We start from the raw sequence: 16,660 nt of genomic DNA on the forward strand, positions 1-16,660 counted from the left end.
GATATTTATTAGCTGTAGCTCTCAGAGAAGATGGCAGTTGATCTCTTTGCCTTTAAGTTTTCCTCATTCTTCCCTGATAGTGTCCTTTGTTGGTCCCTCTTCCTTTCCTCAGGTATGTGATTGCGTAGACTTCTGTCCTTGGTCCTCTTCTCTAACTGCCCTTTTTGCCTTGGTAATCTGCTTCGGACCCTTGGATAGAAATACCATCCATTTTGCAAAAATGTTTATTTCCACCTAGGCCTTTCTCCCAGAATCCAAACTTGAATGTTGGACACACATTCAGCTATCTAACAGACATATTAGACTTCACGTGTCTAAAATTGAACACATGGTATCTACCTCCACCCCCGTTCCCACCCCCCCAATACTTGTTACCCCCATGTTACCCCTAAGGCTTTCTTACCACCAACTTGTCTCAAGTGATGGTGACCCTTGCTTAGGCCAAAAACTTTATAGAAATCATTGACACCTCTCTGTTTCTCATAACCTACATCCAGTCCATTAGAAAGTCCTTCAAACATACCTTCAAAATAGAGCCGTTGACTATACCTTTGAAATAGGCCCAGCTGATAAGCCCTTCTTGTCACCTCCACTGCCATCACCTTGGTCCAAGCCACCATCATTTCTTGCTTAGATTATGTAATATCCTTGTGGCAGGTTAGCCTCTCTGCTTGCCCCTCTATTCTCAACATAGCACCCAACGTGATCCACCCTTCTTAGGCCACCCTTCTCAAAACCCTGCCGTGGCCATCCATGTTATTCAGATTCCATGGACATGTCAGCATCTCCCTGCTGTCTCTGGTGGGGGAGGGGAGGCAGGAGAGGCAGGCAGGCACACTCGGTGTGACTTTATGTAAATACGTAGTAATTTCTGTCTGACTTTTTTGCTTTTTCATTTCTCCAAAAGCGTTTCTATATGGTACCAGTCCTTCTTCCACCACTTGCTTTAGTCTCAGTGCCCGTATCATAGGAGGAGGGTCCATGTCGTAAAAGAAGTCAAAAGCAGTCTTGAATAATCGAACGCTTCTGAGATTGCCTCGTGTCCATTGGCTTCTGGCACTGCTTCTTCTCTGTCTTCTTCCTCGTCACCTGGCACTGGTTAGGAAGCGCTCATCTCCATGCAGTCCTCTTCTGTTCGCTCCTCTGGTGTGGTGTCTGCTGGCTCTTGAATTTCTCCAAGACCCGTATCTTGAAGCCCCACCTTTTTTTTGTTGTTATTGTTGTTAACTATATCCACAATCTCCTGCTTGATTTCCTTGATTGGCTCTGTCGTAAATCCTGTGAAGTCATGCCCAACAAATGGACACAGTTTTCTGTAGCAGGAATGTATTGTTTTTGGCTTGATGGCTTTCACACATTTTTCTAGAACAAGGATGGCATCTTCAGTGGTGTAATCCTTTCAGACTTCCCTAATGTTCTGTCTGTCAGGGATCTGACAGTCCTTTCCATAGAGCACCATGTGTAATGAGCCTTAAAGGTCCTTCTGACCCCCTGATCTAGAGGCTGAATTAGAGATGTTGTGTTTGGGGGCAAGGAGACCACTTGGACGCCCTTGGTGTTGAACTCATGGGGTCTGGATGGCCAGGGGCATTGTCCAATATCAAAAGAACTTTAGAAGACAGTCCCTTACCAGCGAGGTACTTCCTGATTTCAGGGACAAAGCATCCATGGAATCAGTTCAGAAAAAGTGTTCTCATTGTTCAGGCCTTCTTTTTGTACAACCAAAAGCCTGGCAGCTGGTGTTTATCTTTTCCCTCCAAGGCTCAGGGGTTAGCAGCTTTATAGAGAAGGGCAGTCGTGATCGTAAACCCTCCTGCATTTGCACAGAACGGTAGAGTCAGCCTACCCCTTCCTGCCTTAAATCCTGGTGCTGGCTTCTCTTCCTTGCTAATAAATGTCCTTTGAGGCTTTTTTTTGCACCCCAGAATAGAGCAGTTTTGACTACATTAAAAACCCGTTCCGGCAGACATCCTTTCTTCTCAATGATTTTCTTTGCTGGGAATTCCTTTGCTGCCTCTTGGTTGGCAGAAGCTGCTTCTCCTGTTACCTTGACATGTTAAAAACCAAACCTCTTTCTAAAATCATCAAACCATCCTTTGCTGGCATTACATTCTCAAGCTTTAGATCCTTCACCTTCCTTTTACTTTAAGTTGTCATATAATGACTTCGCCTTTTGACTCATATTCGTCTATAGGTATGACTTTTTTATAACAATCCTGCACCCAGATAAAAGCTGCATTTTCAATATGAGGTACAAAGGCGTTTTGCAAAAAGCGCAAGGTTTTCACGCCTGCTGGTGTAGCTGCAGCGACAGCTTCATGAATTTCCTTTTCTTTTTTTTTAACAATGGTCCTTACACTGGACTCATTTATCTTGAAGTGGCAGCCAACGGCAGCTGCAGATCTGAATCTGCGGTACATATCAAGCCATTCACCCTTTTCTTGTCATGTGATGATTTTTCTCTGCTTCTTGGGAGCACTTCCAGCATCACTAATGGCACATCGTGTGAGTCCCGTGGTGTTTTTTCAAGGTTCATGGTATTGCACAAACATGATGAAAACTACGAGAGAACTGCGAGAGATTGCCTTTTACTGCAATTTGCAATTGACTGGAGAGATGAACTGCTCACGTGGAGATGATGAGCCTCACGTGGCGTGGCATTTCAAGCAGATACTTGCAACACTTGGCGCTCAGTGCGGTAGCAACAGGAGATCTTAGGAAATTATTACCGAGGTACAGTCGGTACTATGGTTAATTTTGTGCAGTTATGATTTAATAGTGCAACTTTACGTTTGTTTACATTTCTCTGGACTGGGAATGGTGCCGTGTGTGGTCCTTAAGTGTTTGTGTGAGTACGTTTTGATACATTTTAACTTTAAAAAAATTTATGTGTATTTGGGACTTCCCTGGTGGTCCAGTGGTTAAGACTCCGAGCTCCCAAGGTTCCATCCCTGGTCGGGGAAGATCCTGCATGTCGTGTGGCTGGCCAAAAAAAAAAAAAAATTTATGTGTATTTTATGGTAGTAAATGATAAAATAGACAAGTATCTACATATATTTTATGCATTCGAGATATACCTAAGTTATTCTTAAATTTTCTGGATATTTCTGTGCTGTGGGGGGCATCTGCTAGTTTTTTCAAATTGTCACAAATCTCCAAAAAATGTTCCTGTGTGTGTGTGTGTGTATATACATATATACACACACACACATATATATATAAATCCACATATATGTGGGCCTGCACAGTTCTAGCCCTTGTTGTTCAAGGGTCAACTGTATGTTGAATTGAATGGAATTACCATTTTATTTAAAATAATGGAAATAATTGAATTTCTGTTTCAATTCATGAAATAATGACTGTAATAAAAATAAGATTTTTTTGAATGCTTATGTGCTGGGCCTGGTACCAGACCTGTTATTTCATGTGGCTTATTTCGTTGAATTCTTATAACTGTATGCATGTGAAATCCCTATTTTATAGATTAGGGAATGGGTGTAGAGGGGGTGAGTGGCTTGACCCAGGACACAGACCAGCCCTAGTGGTAGAGCAAGAATTTGGACCTGGTGTGTCTGACTTCCAGTGGTTAGGGCCCAGCCAGTGCTCAGTCATTCTGCTTTCTGAGTTTTAGGTTAATTTTGCAGTTCTGATTAAATCTGCCCTTCTACTCATCTTCTCCCGGCGAGATTAAAGTTACTGATTTTTTCTTTTTTTTAACAAAAAGGAAATTTTATACTTAATGCCGAGTTGTCTTGGTAACACAGACTGCGTTATGGATCAAGTTTTATTTAAAACCTCGATTCACTTAAGATATTAGATTTCAATAACTTAAAAAATTATTCATCCCCCAAATACTGACATGAAATACATTCTTAGAATTGCAGTTAGGTAGTCATAAAAGAAGATAAAAGCTGCCACTTTTAGATTGTTCTGATTTTAGCATGCATTATGTTGGTTTGACGTCTTGGGTATTTACTTGCCCTTGCTTATTTCCAAGTAGATTGTGTGTGTGTGCCTGTGTGTGTGTGTAAAATAATGTCACTTCCTGGAAACTCAAGCACAAGCAAGCAGTGAAAACTAACTTTATTTTCTCCAGATTTGTTGTTGTTGTTCTTTAAGGTGATAGTGACTGGGATTTAATCATTTTAAGAAACCAGGGTAAAGGTGATGAGAAGAAAAAATCCTTAATGAATTTTGTGTGTGTGTGCTAGGCCCTCTTCTAAAGCTTTTCCATGCATTATCTCATTTAATTCTAAGAAACATTCTTTGGGCTAAGTACTGCTTACAGTCAAGAAAACTACTTTTCAGAGATGGTTCATAAATGACTGAGAGGGAATATGAACATGTTTCTTCCTACCTTCAATCTCGGTGAGGAATCTGTATCCTTTAGAGAGAATGTGTTCTTCAAAAAGAAACTACGTAATGGATAGAAATATCTGAAGTAAGGGAGATATGTTTTTATTTGCCTTTTAAAGCAATTTCCAAGTCTTTCAAACTCTGTGTTAGATTGAGGGACTTTCAAGCATGCTTTCTATTTTTTTTTTTTCATGCATGCTTTCCTACAGTACATCGAGTCTAGAGCAGTGCTGCTTAACCCACCCTGTCCACTCTAATCACATGGGGAGCATTTAAGAAATAGGGATGTCTCAGGCTCTCATCCCTAGAGGTTGCGATTTAATTGGCTTGGGATACTGCCTGGACACTGGGATTTTTAAAAGTTCTTTGGGTTATTTCTCAATGTCTAACTAGGGTCGAGAACCAATGGTGTGTGGCGGTGATTCCCCAAACTTGTCTGCGTATTGGGATCACCTGGGGAGCTTCAAAGCTCCTGATGCCTCTGCCCCTTTCCCAGAGATGGTGATTTCATTGGTCTGTGCTGTGGCCTGGAATTTGGAACGTTGACAGTTCCAAGGTGATCCTAGTTGGCATATAAGTTTGGGGGCCTCTGGTTTATGCAGTGGTTTTTCACTTTGGCTGCACATTAGAATCACCTGAGGAACTTTTAAAGCTCCCGTTACTCTGGCTTGCATCCACTCCAGTTAAACAGAATCTTGGGCAGTGGACCTAGGCCGCCATAGTTTACGATACTCTCCAGGTGATTCCAATATGAAGCCAAAGGTGAGAACTGCAGGCTTTTTCTCTCCTCTGTTCTTTTGGACCGACTGCGTTTAGTTTCTCGATTCAGAATACTTGAGGAATGAAGGCGGCAATGATTGGTATAGGAGAGGCTTTCCTTATGCAGCTGTACTGAGTTCATTGTCTTAGATCAACATGAAAGAATGCAGAGCTAAGCAAATTATGGAAAGTAATACATTCTGTGTTCCAAATAATTAGCTAATAACAAAGTTAGTTTTGCCTGCTTGTGTTGATGTAGTTTAATTAGTACTAAAACCAAGGATGAGATTGCTGATATAGTAATTCTAGGTTTTTTTTTTCTGGTTTAATAATGTTAGGGTTGGCCCCCACCCCCAGGCTCTTGTTTTGTATTATTTGGCTGGTATCAAAAGTAATTTTGCCCTCTAAAATCAAAGAACCATTAAGAAAAATTAAAAAAAATTTAAATTAAGAAAAATAAAAGTGATGTTCTCTATCTGTGCCTTATTGAGCTTGTTCCTTTCCACCATGTTCTCCAGGAGTGCCGGGTGTCAGAGAGGACCGCTTTGAGGAAGGAATGACAGTAAAGCACTGTGCATTATCCCTTGTGGGAGAACCCATCATGTACCCAGAAATCAACAGGTTTTTGAAGCTACTCCACGAGTGTAAAATCTCCAGTTTCCTGGTCACAAATGCACAGTTCCCTGCGGAAATCAGGTGAGTGGTCCAGCTTGTTCAGATACTGCTGCTTGACTCTGTGTTTGACTGAAAAGTAAAACTAACAGGCATTAATATATTCAGAAAGGATTTACTGATTACTGAGTACATACAAATGTTGGCTTTGAGTGGACAGAGCTCCTGCTTTTAAAAATCCGTTCTATCGGGGAAGATAACATTAGTTTAAGAAATAGAGGCACAAATAAATTGCTGGGGGAATTCAAAAGAGAAAGCAACTTGTTTTTAGATGAGAGAAACAGGGTAAAACTTCTCAGAAAAGGCTTCATTAAATTTGGATCTTAAAATATGGCTGGGATGGGTACTTGGGGAGATAGGAAACTGTGGATTTTTAATAAGAACTGTCCGAGAAAGATACAGACATGGGGTATTTGGGATACCATTATGTAAATATAGTTGATTAGGACCACAGAGTGTGCGAAAGAGACTGGCAGCTGGAACCCAAGTTGGAAAGGTTGGGACAAGATTGCAGAGGCCTTCAAATGCTGTTCTTTAGAAAGATCTTGCTTTCTGCAGAGTAGTCTGCCAGCACGGTATAAAGTGGGTGAGCCAAGAAGCAGGAAACTGGATAGGAGATTATACGTTTGTCTAGGTAAGAGTTAAAAGGATGAAAGTAAGACAGAATGAGGAGTCTTAAAAAAGGTATCCCTGAGTCATGATAAGCTTGGCAAACTGTTTGTATGGCTCTGTGAGCCCTGCACAGAAGAGGACTTAACTGATGACTCGGAAAGTTCCAGCCATGTTGATTGCTAGGACTGTGGGGCCCTGTAACAGTCGAGGGATCCTGTGAGGAAGAAGCGGGTTTAGGAGGTAAGATGATGCGGTTGGTTTGGATGACTTACAGGGAGGGCTCTCCAGGAAGAGATGACCATCTCCTGGGACCTGGAAACGACCTGATTTTGCATTATACTTGAACTATACACATACTATAGTACCAAAAACATTAAATTTTACTTAGTTGTTATTTACTTGTGCCTTCTTCATTAGACTGTGAGTCCCTGGGCCAGTGACCCCTGCTTATTTATCTTTATGCCACTAGTATAATTCCTGGCACACTGTAGGTGCTTGGTTTAGAATTTAGCATCATAGGAAATCAAAGAGTTGATTAAAATTATTAGTTACCAGGCAGTAAAGTGAAAATCAGTAACATTGTCACAAAGATAGCTAAAATATTACTTTTTGAAGTTGTATAAAAAGTTAAAAGGGAAAGGTTTTAAAAAAGTCAGTGTGTACATTTTGCATAGGGTCACTATTCCTTTTTTTAAATTTTTATGTTAAGATCTTTGACTTTTCAAATGGCTCATGAGGGCGGGGTTCAGATAGAGTGGTGTTGGGATACACACACACATGCACACACACATACGCACACACGTATAGAAAAAAGGAGTCTATCCCAAATTTAAGACGTGCAGGTCGCACCTGGTATCTGAGGAGGACTGGTTCAGGACTCCCTGCAAATACCAAACCCCAGTGATGCTCAAGTTCCTTTTATAAAATGGTATAGTGTTTACATATAACCCACGCATATCCTCTCATACACTTTAAATCATCTCTAAATTATTTATAATACCTGATATATTGTAAATGCTCTGTAAATAGCTGCTGGCACATGGCAGATTCAAGGTTTGCCTTGGGGAACTTTCTGGAATTTTTTTTTCCCTAGAATATTTTTGACTTGTAGTTGGTTGAATCCGTGGATGTGGAACCCTCAGATACAGAGGGCCTACTGTAATGCCTAAAAAGAATTGAATGTTCCAGGAGTGGCATGTAAGATAATAAGCAGAGAGGATGATTCATTGTTTGATAATACATGGTATTCCTTGTGAATGCCATCATGGATTGAGGAAAATGATAGAGAATTAAATAAGATATGTACTTGAAAGTGGTCCAAGAGAAAATGGAAAGAGAAATTTCTTAGGTGCAGATAATATTATTTCCGTGAATTAGGAGGACTCTAAATACCAATTGTCTCTGGTGTCCTACAGAAAAACAAGGCTATAGATTTACTAATATAGTATGGAGATCATGAATTTTGGAAGTTACCTCTAATGTTGATGCACTTTGCTCATTCAAATCAGCTGTTAGATGAACCTCTTGCAACCATTTTATCTTTGAGCATACATTAGGAAGTAATAATGTTCTCTGGGTGGTTGGCTATGTACTAATTTTTTTTTAATAAAAAATTTCTAAATTACTACAGTGCCTAACCCATACTCTTTTGGTATCTTTTTTTTGTTTGTTTTCTTTTGCGGTACGCAGGCCTCTCACTGTTGTGGCCTCTCCCGTTGCGGAGCACAGGCTCCGGACATGCAGGCTCAGCAGCCATGACTCACGGGCCCAGCCACTCCACGGCATGTGGGATCTTCCTGGACCGGGGCACGAACCCGTGTCCCCTGCATCGGCAGGCAGACTCTCAACCACTGTGCCACCAGGGAAGCCCTCTTTTGGTATCTTTTGAAGAAGATCTTGACTTTGTCAACTAGCCTTCCCTTGACCCACATGCAAGCATTACATTCAGGCTAGTGGCCTTTTCAGGATGCTTAACTTTTCTTTAAAAGGATCTCAGTCTCCCCTCCAGCTCTAAAGCATATGGTTCTTTGCTGACAGTTCTCCCACTGAAGGGAGTTTTCACAGTGAGTGGTCCTCGAGGATTTGTTGAAGATAGAAGCAGACACCTTAGGCAAATGAGAAAGCTTTTGCATGCTAGGTAGCTTTATGTTTTTGTTTGTAGACATAGAGGCTAATTAATAAAAGTGACAAGAATGTGTAAGACACTTAATGTTAATGATAGGTCTGGTGGTGATTGCACACCAAAAAAACCCCTTTCTCTTGACAAAAAGCCTTAGTTCCACAAAAACAAGTGCCTTTATAATGGTATTTTTTAAAATTTAATTAATTAATTAATTATTTTTTTTGGGGGGTGTGTTGGGTCTTCATTGCTGCGTGCAGGCTTTCTCTAGTTGTGGCGAGTGGGAGCTACTCTTTGTTGTGGTGCGCGGGCTTCTTGTTGCTGTGGCTTCTCTTGTTGTGGAGCATGGGCTCTAGAGCGCGTGGGCTTCAGCAGTTGTGGCACGCAGGCTCAGTAGTTGTGGCTCGTGGGCTCTAGAGCTCAGGCTCGGTAGCTGTGGCGCACGGGCTTAGTTGCTCTGTGGCATGTGGGATCTTCCCAGACCAGGGCTCAAACCCGTGTCCCCAGCATTGGCAGGCGGATTCTTAACCACTGCGCCACCAGGGAAGCTCCTATAATGGTATTTTTGATAGGTGTAAAACTGATATATGATACACTGTAGCATGTATCAGTTATCTTTTGCTGTAACCATTTGCCTTAAAACTGAGTCAGTCAAACTAGCAACGATTCATTTAGCTTGTAATTCCGTGAATCGGCTGGGAGGTCTTTTCATCTTGGCTGGATTTGCTGGTCTCAGTGTTGTTCATGTGTCTAGTCAGTTGGCAGATATGCTGAGATGGCTGGTTTATGATGGCCTTGCCTGGGACAACTGGGGCCTCTTATTCGTGTAGCCTCTTATCCTCCAGCAAGTCTGAAGTTGACCACATGGTGGCAGGGTTTCGATGAACAGCAAGAAAGGGTAAACTCCAACACACAGGCATCGTTCAAGCCTCTGCTCGTGTCACATTTGCTCACTTCTCCTTGGCTAAAGCAAGTCATGTGGCCAAGCTTGGAGTCAGTGAGGGGCACTCAAAGCTACATTGCAAAGGGTCATGGGTACAAGGAGAGGGAGAGTTTATGGCCATGTTTGTACTCTACCGAATAGCACAGCAGGCTGTGCTTTGTACAAGGAGGATAACCTTGAGCGTACCAGGACTCAGTCTTTTTCAGGAACTTAATTAATTCTGTGAGAAAGCTTGGAGAGTTCTTGAGACCAGAAGTCTCAAATTGGCAATTGATAAGGAGTAGGTTTTATTTGTCCTGTAGCATGTTTAGAAACTTCTTTTTTCTTTTTTTAGCCAACATTTAAAATCCAGAAATTTTTCATAAAAGAGATTTCTGACTTTGGAAAAAAAGACAATCTGGCAAAAATTGTCAAGAGCCAAGTATGAAGTGCTGTTTTTACAACACCAGAACACTTCACTCTTATCTGTTTTTTTACTCACAACACTTCTAACACCGGATGTGTGTTCTTTTTCCCCACACCAAGCAGTCCTCTAATTCTCTGCAGGCACCAGCTAGGTGTCCTTCAGTTCAGTTCCATTCTGACACTATCTCCCTGGAGTTAGCACAGACCTCACAGGGTCAGGACTCAGTCCCAGGCTGCCCCCTACTTCAGACACCGGTCATAGTCCCAGGCTGCCACTTGTACTTCTGATCAACCGACGGTACATTGGGGTGTTGCACAACCCCTCCTTGGGTTTGATAATTTGCTAGAACAGTTCACAGAGCTTGGGGAAAACAATTCAGTTACGGTTACTAGTTTATTATAAAGACTACAACTCAGAAACAGCTGGATAGAAGGGTTGCATGGGACAAGATGTGGGGAAAAGGGCCCTGGGCTTCCCCACCCTCTCCAGACACATCACCCTCCCAGCACCCAATGTGTTCACCATCCTGGAAGCTCTCTGAAGCTGTCATTTGGGAGGGTTTTATGGAGGTTTCATTAGACAGGCAGGATTGATGAAATCATTGTGATTGGTCATTGGTGATTAGCTCAACCTCTAGCCCATCTCCCTTTCCTAGAGGTTGCAGGGGGAACTGAAAGTGCCAACCCTCTTAATCACGTGGTGGTTCTTCGGGCACCAGCCCCTCTCTGGAATGTGTCCGTGGGCGCATCAGGAGTCACCTCATTAATATAAATTCTTATATGGTTGAAAGGGGCTTATTATAGATAACAAAAGGCACTTCTCTTACCTCTGTTACTCGGGAAATACCGAGAGTTTTAGGAGCTCTGTGCCAGGAACTAGGGACAAAGACCGCATGTGTATTCCTTATTGTCTGACAATATCACAGCAAGGAATGGCTGACTTTTTGGTAAAGCCTCTGCTTTTCAGTTTGCCATGCTCTCCACCATTTTGCTGTCTCCTCAGCCCTGAGGCTGAGTCTCATCTGCCACCTGTCAGAGGGATTGCACTGTAGATTCTCTCACAGCAGAGAAAGTTCTGTCGCCATTTCTAACAGACATGAAACAATGAAAGGGAGACAGAGTACCACATACAAGAAAAATGGAAGCATCTTGCTTTGAGTAAGGAAAGAATATTCTTGAATGTTTCATATGTAGTCTGTGTTTTGGTGTCCAAAGAACTTCTTTTTCCTTTAAAAGTGGCTTGCTTGGGCTTCCCTGGTGGCACAGTGGTTAAGAATCCGCCTGCCAGTGCAGGAGACATGGGTTTGAGCCCTGGTCCAGGAAGATCCCACATGCTGTGGAGCAACTAAGCCCATGTGCCACAACTACTGAGCCTGTGCTGTAGAGCCCGCGAGCCACAACTGCTGAGCCTGTGCGCCACAACTCCTGAAGCCCACGCACCTAGAACCCGTGCTCCACAACAAGAGAAGCCACTTCAATGAGAAGCCCGCGCACCGCAATGAAGAGTAGCCCCCACTTACCGCAACTAGAGAAAGCCCACGCATAGCAACAAAGACCCAATGCAGCCCAAAATAAGTAAATAAAATAAACAAATTTTTAAAAATAAATAAATTTATTAAATAAATAGATAAATGAATAAATAAAAGTGTCTTGGTTGACTCACATTATATCCTTGGTTCCTGTAGACATGTGAGTTTAGGACTCTTATTCTCGAGACTGTATGATCTATGCTTGCATTCAGCTCTGCAGTCAGAAAGGCCCATCACACCTGGGTATCGCTGTCCCACTAGAGCACTCCCTATCATTACTTCCTGTAAATTGTTCTGTGCTAAGATGTCAAAGACCTACGTGAGACATCTTGCTAAAAGTAGACCATGTTGTAAGGTAAGGAAGTTGTTGAGAAACACTGAACCTAGTTTGTGCTTACTTTGTGGACATTTGAATCCTATAACTGTGTCTCTTTATGAGCGTGAGAATGTTTAGAGTCAAATGTTCAGCCCTTTGTCGACTGGCTCACTGTTAGCTTCATCTTTAGTTTACCTCTACACGATTTTCTTTTTTTAAATTTTTTAGCAGAGTCTTTTTATTGTTTTTAAAACATATAAAAACAACTACTCCCATCAGTAGCAATACAAGGTTTAACATTTTAACCAGATTTTCTCAGACCTTTTTCTGATACCTTTAGTAGCTAATTATTTTGTCTACCCCTTCTTCTACACGATTTTCTTAACTATTTTATATTATTTTTAAGTTTACATTTAAAATCTTAAATTTTTTCTTTTGTGATAAGTACAGTTAATTCAAAGCTTTCTCCCTGCTAGCAGGCTTATCATAAGAAGACAGAGCTGTGTTCCATTTTTAACTATGACACGATTAACATTTAACTTCCTACACCTCCTCCACCACCACAGAATTTGTCCTGGTGTACGTTTACTTTTGAGCACCTTCATTGAAACTATGTGTGAACTTCGTTTGTTTTCTTACTTCTTCCACTTGTATTTCTGTTATTTTGTTTGCTTTATGTTTTGTTTTCTCTAGTTTTTGCTAAGATATTCACTATATGTTTTAGAGAACCTCTATAAATTGGACATCTCTTCACGTATTACTTAGTAAGTGTATCAAGAAATGCATGAATTTTAATAAAAATAAAGTTTTCTTGTATGTATCAGCTCAAAGTGGCTATAGGTAACAGTTAAAATGAAATGAAAATTGATTATAAATACTACCTGATCCTTTCAATAGAAGTTTTTTTTTTCTCCCAGCCTGTTTTGTTTGTATTAAGTTTAAAATATAGTCTTCTTTTGTGTCTGTGAATTGATGGGACACTTTTCAAAACTATGCTTTTCTGGATGGGTGAAAATAAAAGAGACAGGCAGCACAGTGAAGTGATGAAGAGCTTGTGCTCTGTCTAGAAGAGACCTGGGTTTGAATCTTGACTGTATCTCTTGCTGTCTTTCTGACCCTGGGAAGATAACTTCTCAGTGCCCAGTTTCCTCATCTGTAAAATGATTGCAATAATAATGACTACCTTATAGTGGCATTGTTAGTGTATGAGATAATACCTGAAAAGCACCTTGGAAAGGTAGACTAAGTAATATTGGTCAAGAATACTTTAAGGCAAGAACCATTACTTGAGATAAGATGGAACATTTCTTAATAATAAAATATTAAACCTACCAGGAACATAAAACAATATAATAATTCAAAAATTTTCAACAATCAGTAACATAATCTCAAAATTGACAGAACTATAAGGAGAAATAGTAAGTTTTTAACACATTTCTCTCAAACTGATAAAACAGGCAAATCAAAATCAGGAATAGTAGTGAAGATTTGAACAACTAAATTAACAAATTTAGCATGTATTACAGAGATAGAGTATTGAATTGAGAAACTTTGGAATATAAATTCCTTTTAAGAGCACAGAACTTGCTCTCAGAAAAATTACCAAATGTCCACATGCTGGGCATTATAGCAAATTACAAGAAAGTATTGCAATCATTTAGATCATGATATGTGAACACAATGCAATTAAACTATAAATCAGTACAAAAAGATAACTAGAATATTCCAATATGTTTATAATTTAAGCAATGCACTTTTCATTTGCTTATGGGTCAAAGAAGAAATCACAATGGACATAGGAAATATTGTGATGAATTGTGATGGAAATGAAAACAAAACTTGTTTGTTGGTTATTAGGAGTAGCAGAGTACAGACCTTCAAAACCTACTCTTCTATAAAAACGCTGAGAATACCAGCAAAAATTGTCAGAATCAAATTCTTAACCAGAGGTATGCAACAATCTGAGGAACGTTTTTTTGCCCCCGGTAAATAGTCTTTTTATTCTCATGTCAAAAAAATATTTCTAGGGAATTTCCTGGTGGTCCAATGGTGAGGACTCCATGCTTCCACTGCTGGGGGCCTGGGTTCAGTCCCTGGTTCGGGGAAGCTAAAATCCTGCAAGCTGCATGGCGCGGCCAAAAAAAAAAAAGAGTGTTTCTATGATATGCATTAACAATACAAAAATATTTTGAATACTGCAATGGTCTTTTTTTCTCCCAAGACTTCTTGCAGCAGTACACTAGAATATTTGATTTTTGGATTCTGAGAAGCCAGTGGCTAAAGTAGAAACTGAAGGCTTTTGTTGAGGGGTATGTGTGGGTACGGGGATGACCCTTTTTCTTTGGATCCAGGCTCTGTACAGTAAAAAGGAGGCAAAAAACAACTAAGTTAAATTAAAAAAAGATTTGTCTTTTAAGGCTCAGGATAGAAACTTAGCTTAGAAATGGGTTAAAGTAGGCTGTGGTGGAAACCCACTGTTCCTCAGAAAATTAGCTGAACTGCAATATGAACAGTAAGCTTTGTGATGTGTTAACATGTCCTTATTCCATTCCAACTTCTCCAGCTCTGCAAACTAGTAGCCTACAGTCGTCGTAAAAACCAGTAGCCTGGCAACCAGGGGAAGGGACAAAACAGAGTTGGAACTCTTTCAAAGTCCCATTCCTGGAGAACTGTCATTATATGGTATGTGTGGCAGTTCCCTGGAAACTCTCACTCACGGGGGTTGTGTTTGTTAGAAGTGACTCAGTTTGTCCAGCACTGAAAGCCTTTCTCTCCGGTGTTTCTCATAAACAATTATCAGCAATTGTTTAACTTCACAGCTGCCTGAGGCAGCAGTAACCGTTGGGGCAAACAGGAAGCTAACCAAATACTTAAAAGGAAAAGCCAGGGAATGAGATGTTTGTAGGGGACTTTGAGAAGCTCCAGCATGTTCCTGGAAATCTAGAAGAACGTGTACACGGGCAGTGCTGTGGGTATGCCAGGGAAGACTTGAAAAGGCCCTATATGCCCACCTCCACTTGATATATTGATGTCTTGAGCAGGTAGACAGTGAAAGCTAAGGCACAGTTGTCAAATGCCTGCCTGGACATTGAAGGCGTGCCCTAATATACACACGTAGAGCCCCTCAGCAAAGGCTAGGAGACTTATTGATTGAAGTCATTTAAGGATATCTCTGTCTAATCCTTACCTGACCACTAAGCTAATCAAACAGGGATTTTAGTGGTTAAACACAACCAAGAATACAGAATTTACCAAATTAGTTCAGTAACAACAAAAACAGCAAGCAGACAGAAAAGAAAAAAAAAAACACACCCCTGGGTTGGGAGGTATCTGATTTAGAATTGCCAAATAATATTATTTAAAATGTCCAGCTTTTGTTAAAAAAAAACATGAACTAGACACAGAAACAAGAGACTGTGGCCCATAACACAGGGAAGGAAACAGCTAATAGAAACTGTCCCTTTTTTGGATAGATTTCACATATAAGTATTGGATATTTGGGTCACTTTGGTTATTTTTTTGTCCAATAGGAGCATCAGAGTTACTACTGAAGCCTCTAGATTTCTTACAAACATAAATCTCTCTCCCTTTTTTTCCTTTCTGTAGAGATGAGGAGGTTTCATTCTGGGTAGGATCTTGATATGATTATTGATCATTCTGGGTAGAATGAGGCCTAATCTCTACAGAAAGGGAAGAAGGGAGAGGGAGTTTTATGTTCAATTGCAATGGTTTTCTATATATGATCATTCATAACTCAGGGATTTAAAATTAGGATGAAGGGTCATCACAAAAATCATATCAAGATTCATAGGGTATTTTCACTGGGCATTGGGCTCAGAGTTATATATCCCTTTTATTGTATAGTCCTTTTTAATTGTTCTCAACAGCAGTGTGAGATTCTGAGACACAGGAATTATTATGATGGTTTTAAGGATATAACTAAAATGATCCTATCTCTGAATAGAATGGAGACAGACAAATGACTGTGCTTGGAGCCTCATCACCTGCCACGGGGAACAGAGACCAATAGCGGGCAGACATAAGATCCCTGAGGCTCAGAAAATCTCTCCAGTGTCCTTTTACTCCTTTTGAGCCCCTTAGGAATGAGCTCTACAGTTCCTTGGGGTTTTCCTCTTCTCCATTCTTCCTCTGACCCCTGGCCAAAGAGCTATAAAATTCCTGATTATAGCACCTCAGACATTTAGTAATGTCAAAAATTCCTTATTGCTAGTGTCAATGTCCAGGACTACTATTTCTTTTTTTTCTTTTTGCAAAATGGTGGTTTGTAAGACAGCTATGGCCTTTGGAATTTACTGTTCATACTCTTGAAGTAGTTATGGAGGTGTAGTGAAAAGGTCAGGCCAGTTCCCATTTTGCATCAGGCAGCTTTATGACAAAGTCCTATGAGTATCAGACGATGATAGCCAGCTGTATTCATTAAGACAATCCTTTTTATTTTTGTAAAACATAAAATCCAGTTAAAGTAGCTTGTCTGTTATTAAAAAGACCCCCAGCAAAAGGGTTGGTGAGACAAAATGCTGCCATTACAGTATGCTGTTGTTTTGTATTTCCGATAATTGATGTCCTTTGCTCAGCAGTGACACATTATTGAACTTTTAAGGATTCCGTTATATCAGTATTGGAGAGGGATTAAAGCAATGAGAGTCTGCCAGTGTTTCAATCATTCTTTCCTAACTTTGGTCAGAGCTTCTCCACTTTTAACAACTTTGGGTTTAGGCCCTTCTGATTTTACCATATGTCACTAAGCCAGATGATTACAAGCATTTGTTTGGCCTACATTTCCTTAAAAGTTCTGTCAGCTGAAGTCAACGATATCCACTAAAAAGTAGCTTTAAGTGTCTACCTGTATGGCTGGATAAAAAGAAAAATAGAGCTCCTGTCCTTCAAGGTCTTCCACTCAAAGATTGGTAAGACCAATACTGATAGAT

At 40.6% G+C, this 16,660-nt stretch overlaps 1 protein-coding gene across 1 annotated transcript in view; it reads left to right on the plus strand.

Moving 5' to 3' along the window:
* The window catches only part of LOC307063466 (S-adenosyl-L-methionine-dependent tRNA 4-demethylwyosine synthase TYW1), a gene marked incomplete at both ends in the record, with an annotated part of 146,220 nt that overhangs the window by 60,288 nt on the left and 69,272 nt on the right, over positions 1-16,660 (plus strand). Inside the window, one exon of the mRNA XM_079719631.1 lies at positions 5,634-5,811. Coding sequence (XP_079575757.1) covers positions 5,634-5,811 — 178 coding nt within the window. The remainder of the gene's footprint in view (positions 1-5,633; positions 5,812-16,660) is intronic.

Source organism: Hyperoodon ampullatus, assembly GCF_949752795.1.
Source record: "Hyperoodon ampullatus genome assembly, chromosome: 14".
Classification (NCBI taxonomy): Eukaryota; Metazoa; Chordata; class Mammalia; order Artiodactyla; family Ziphiidae; genus Hyperoodon; species Hyperoodon ampullatus.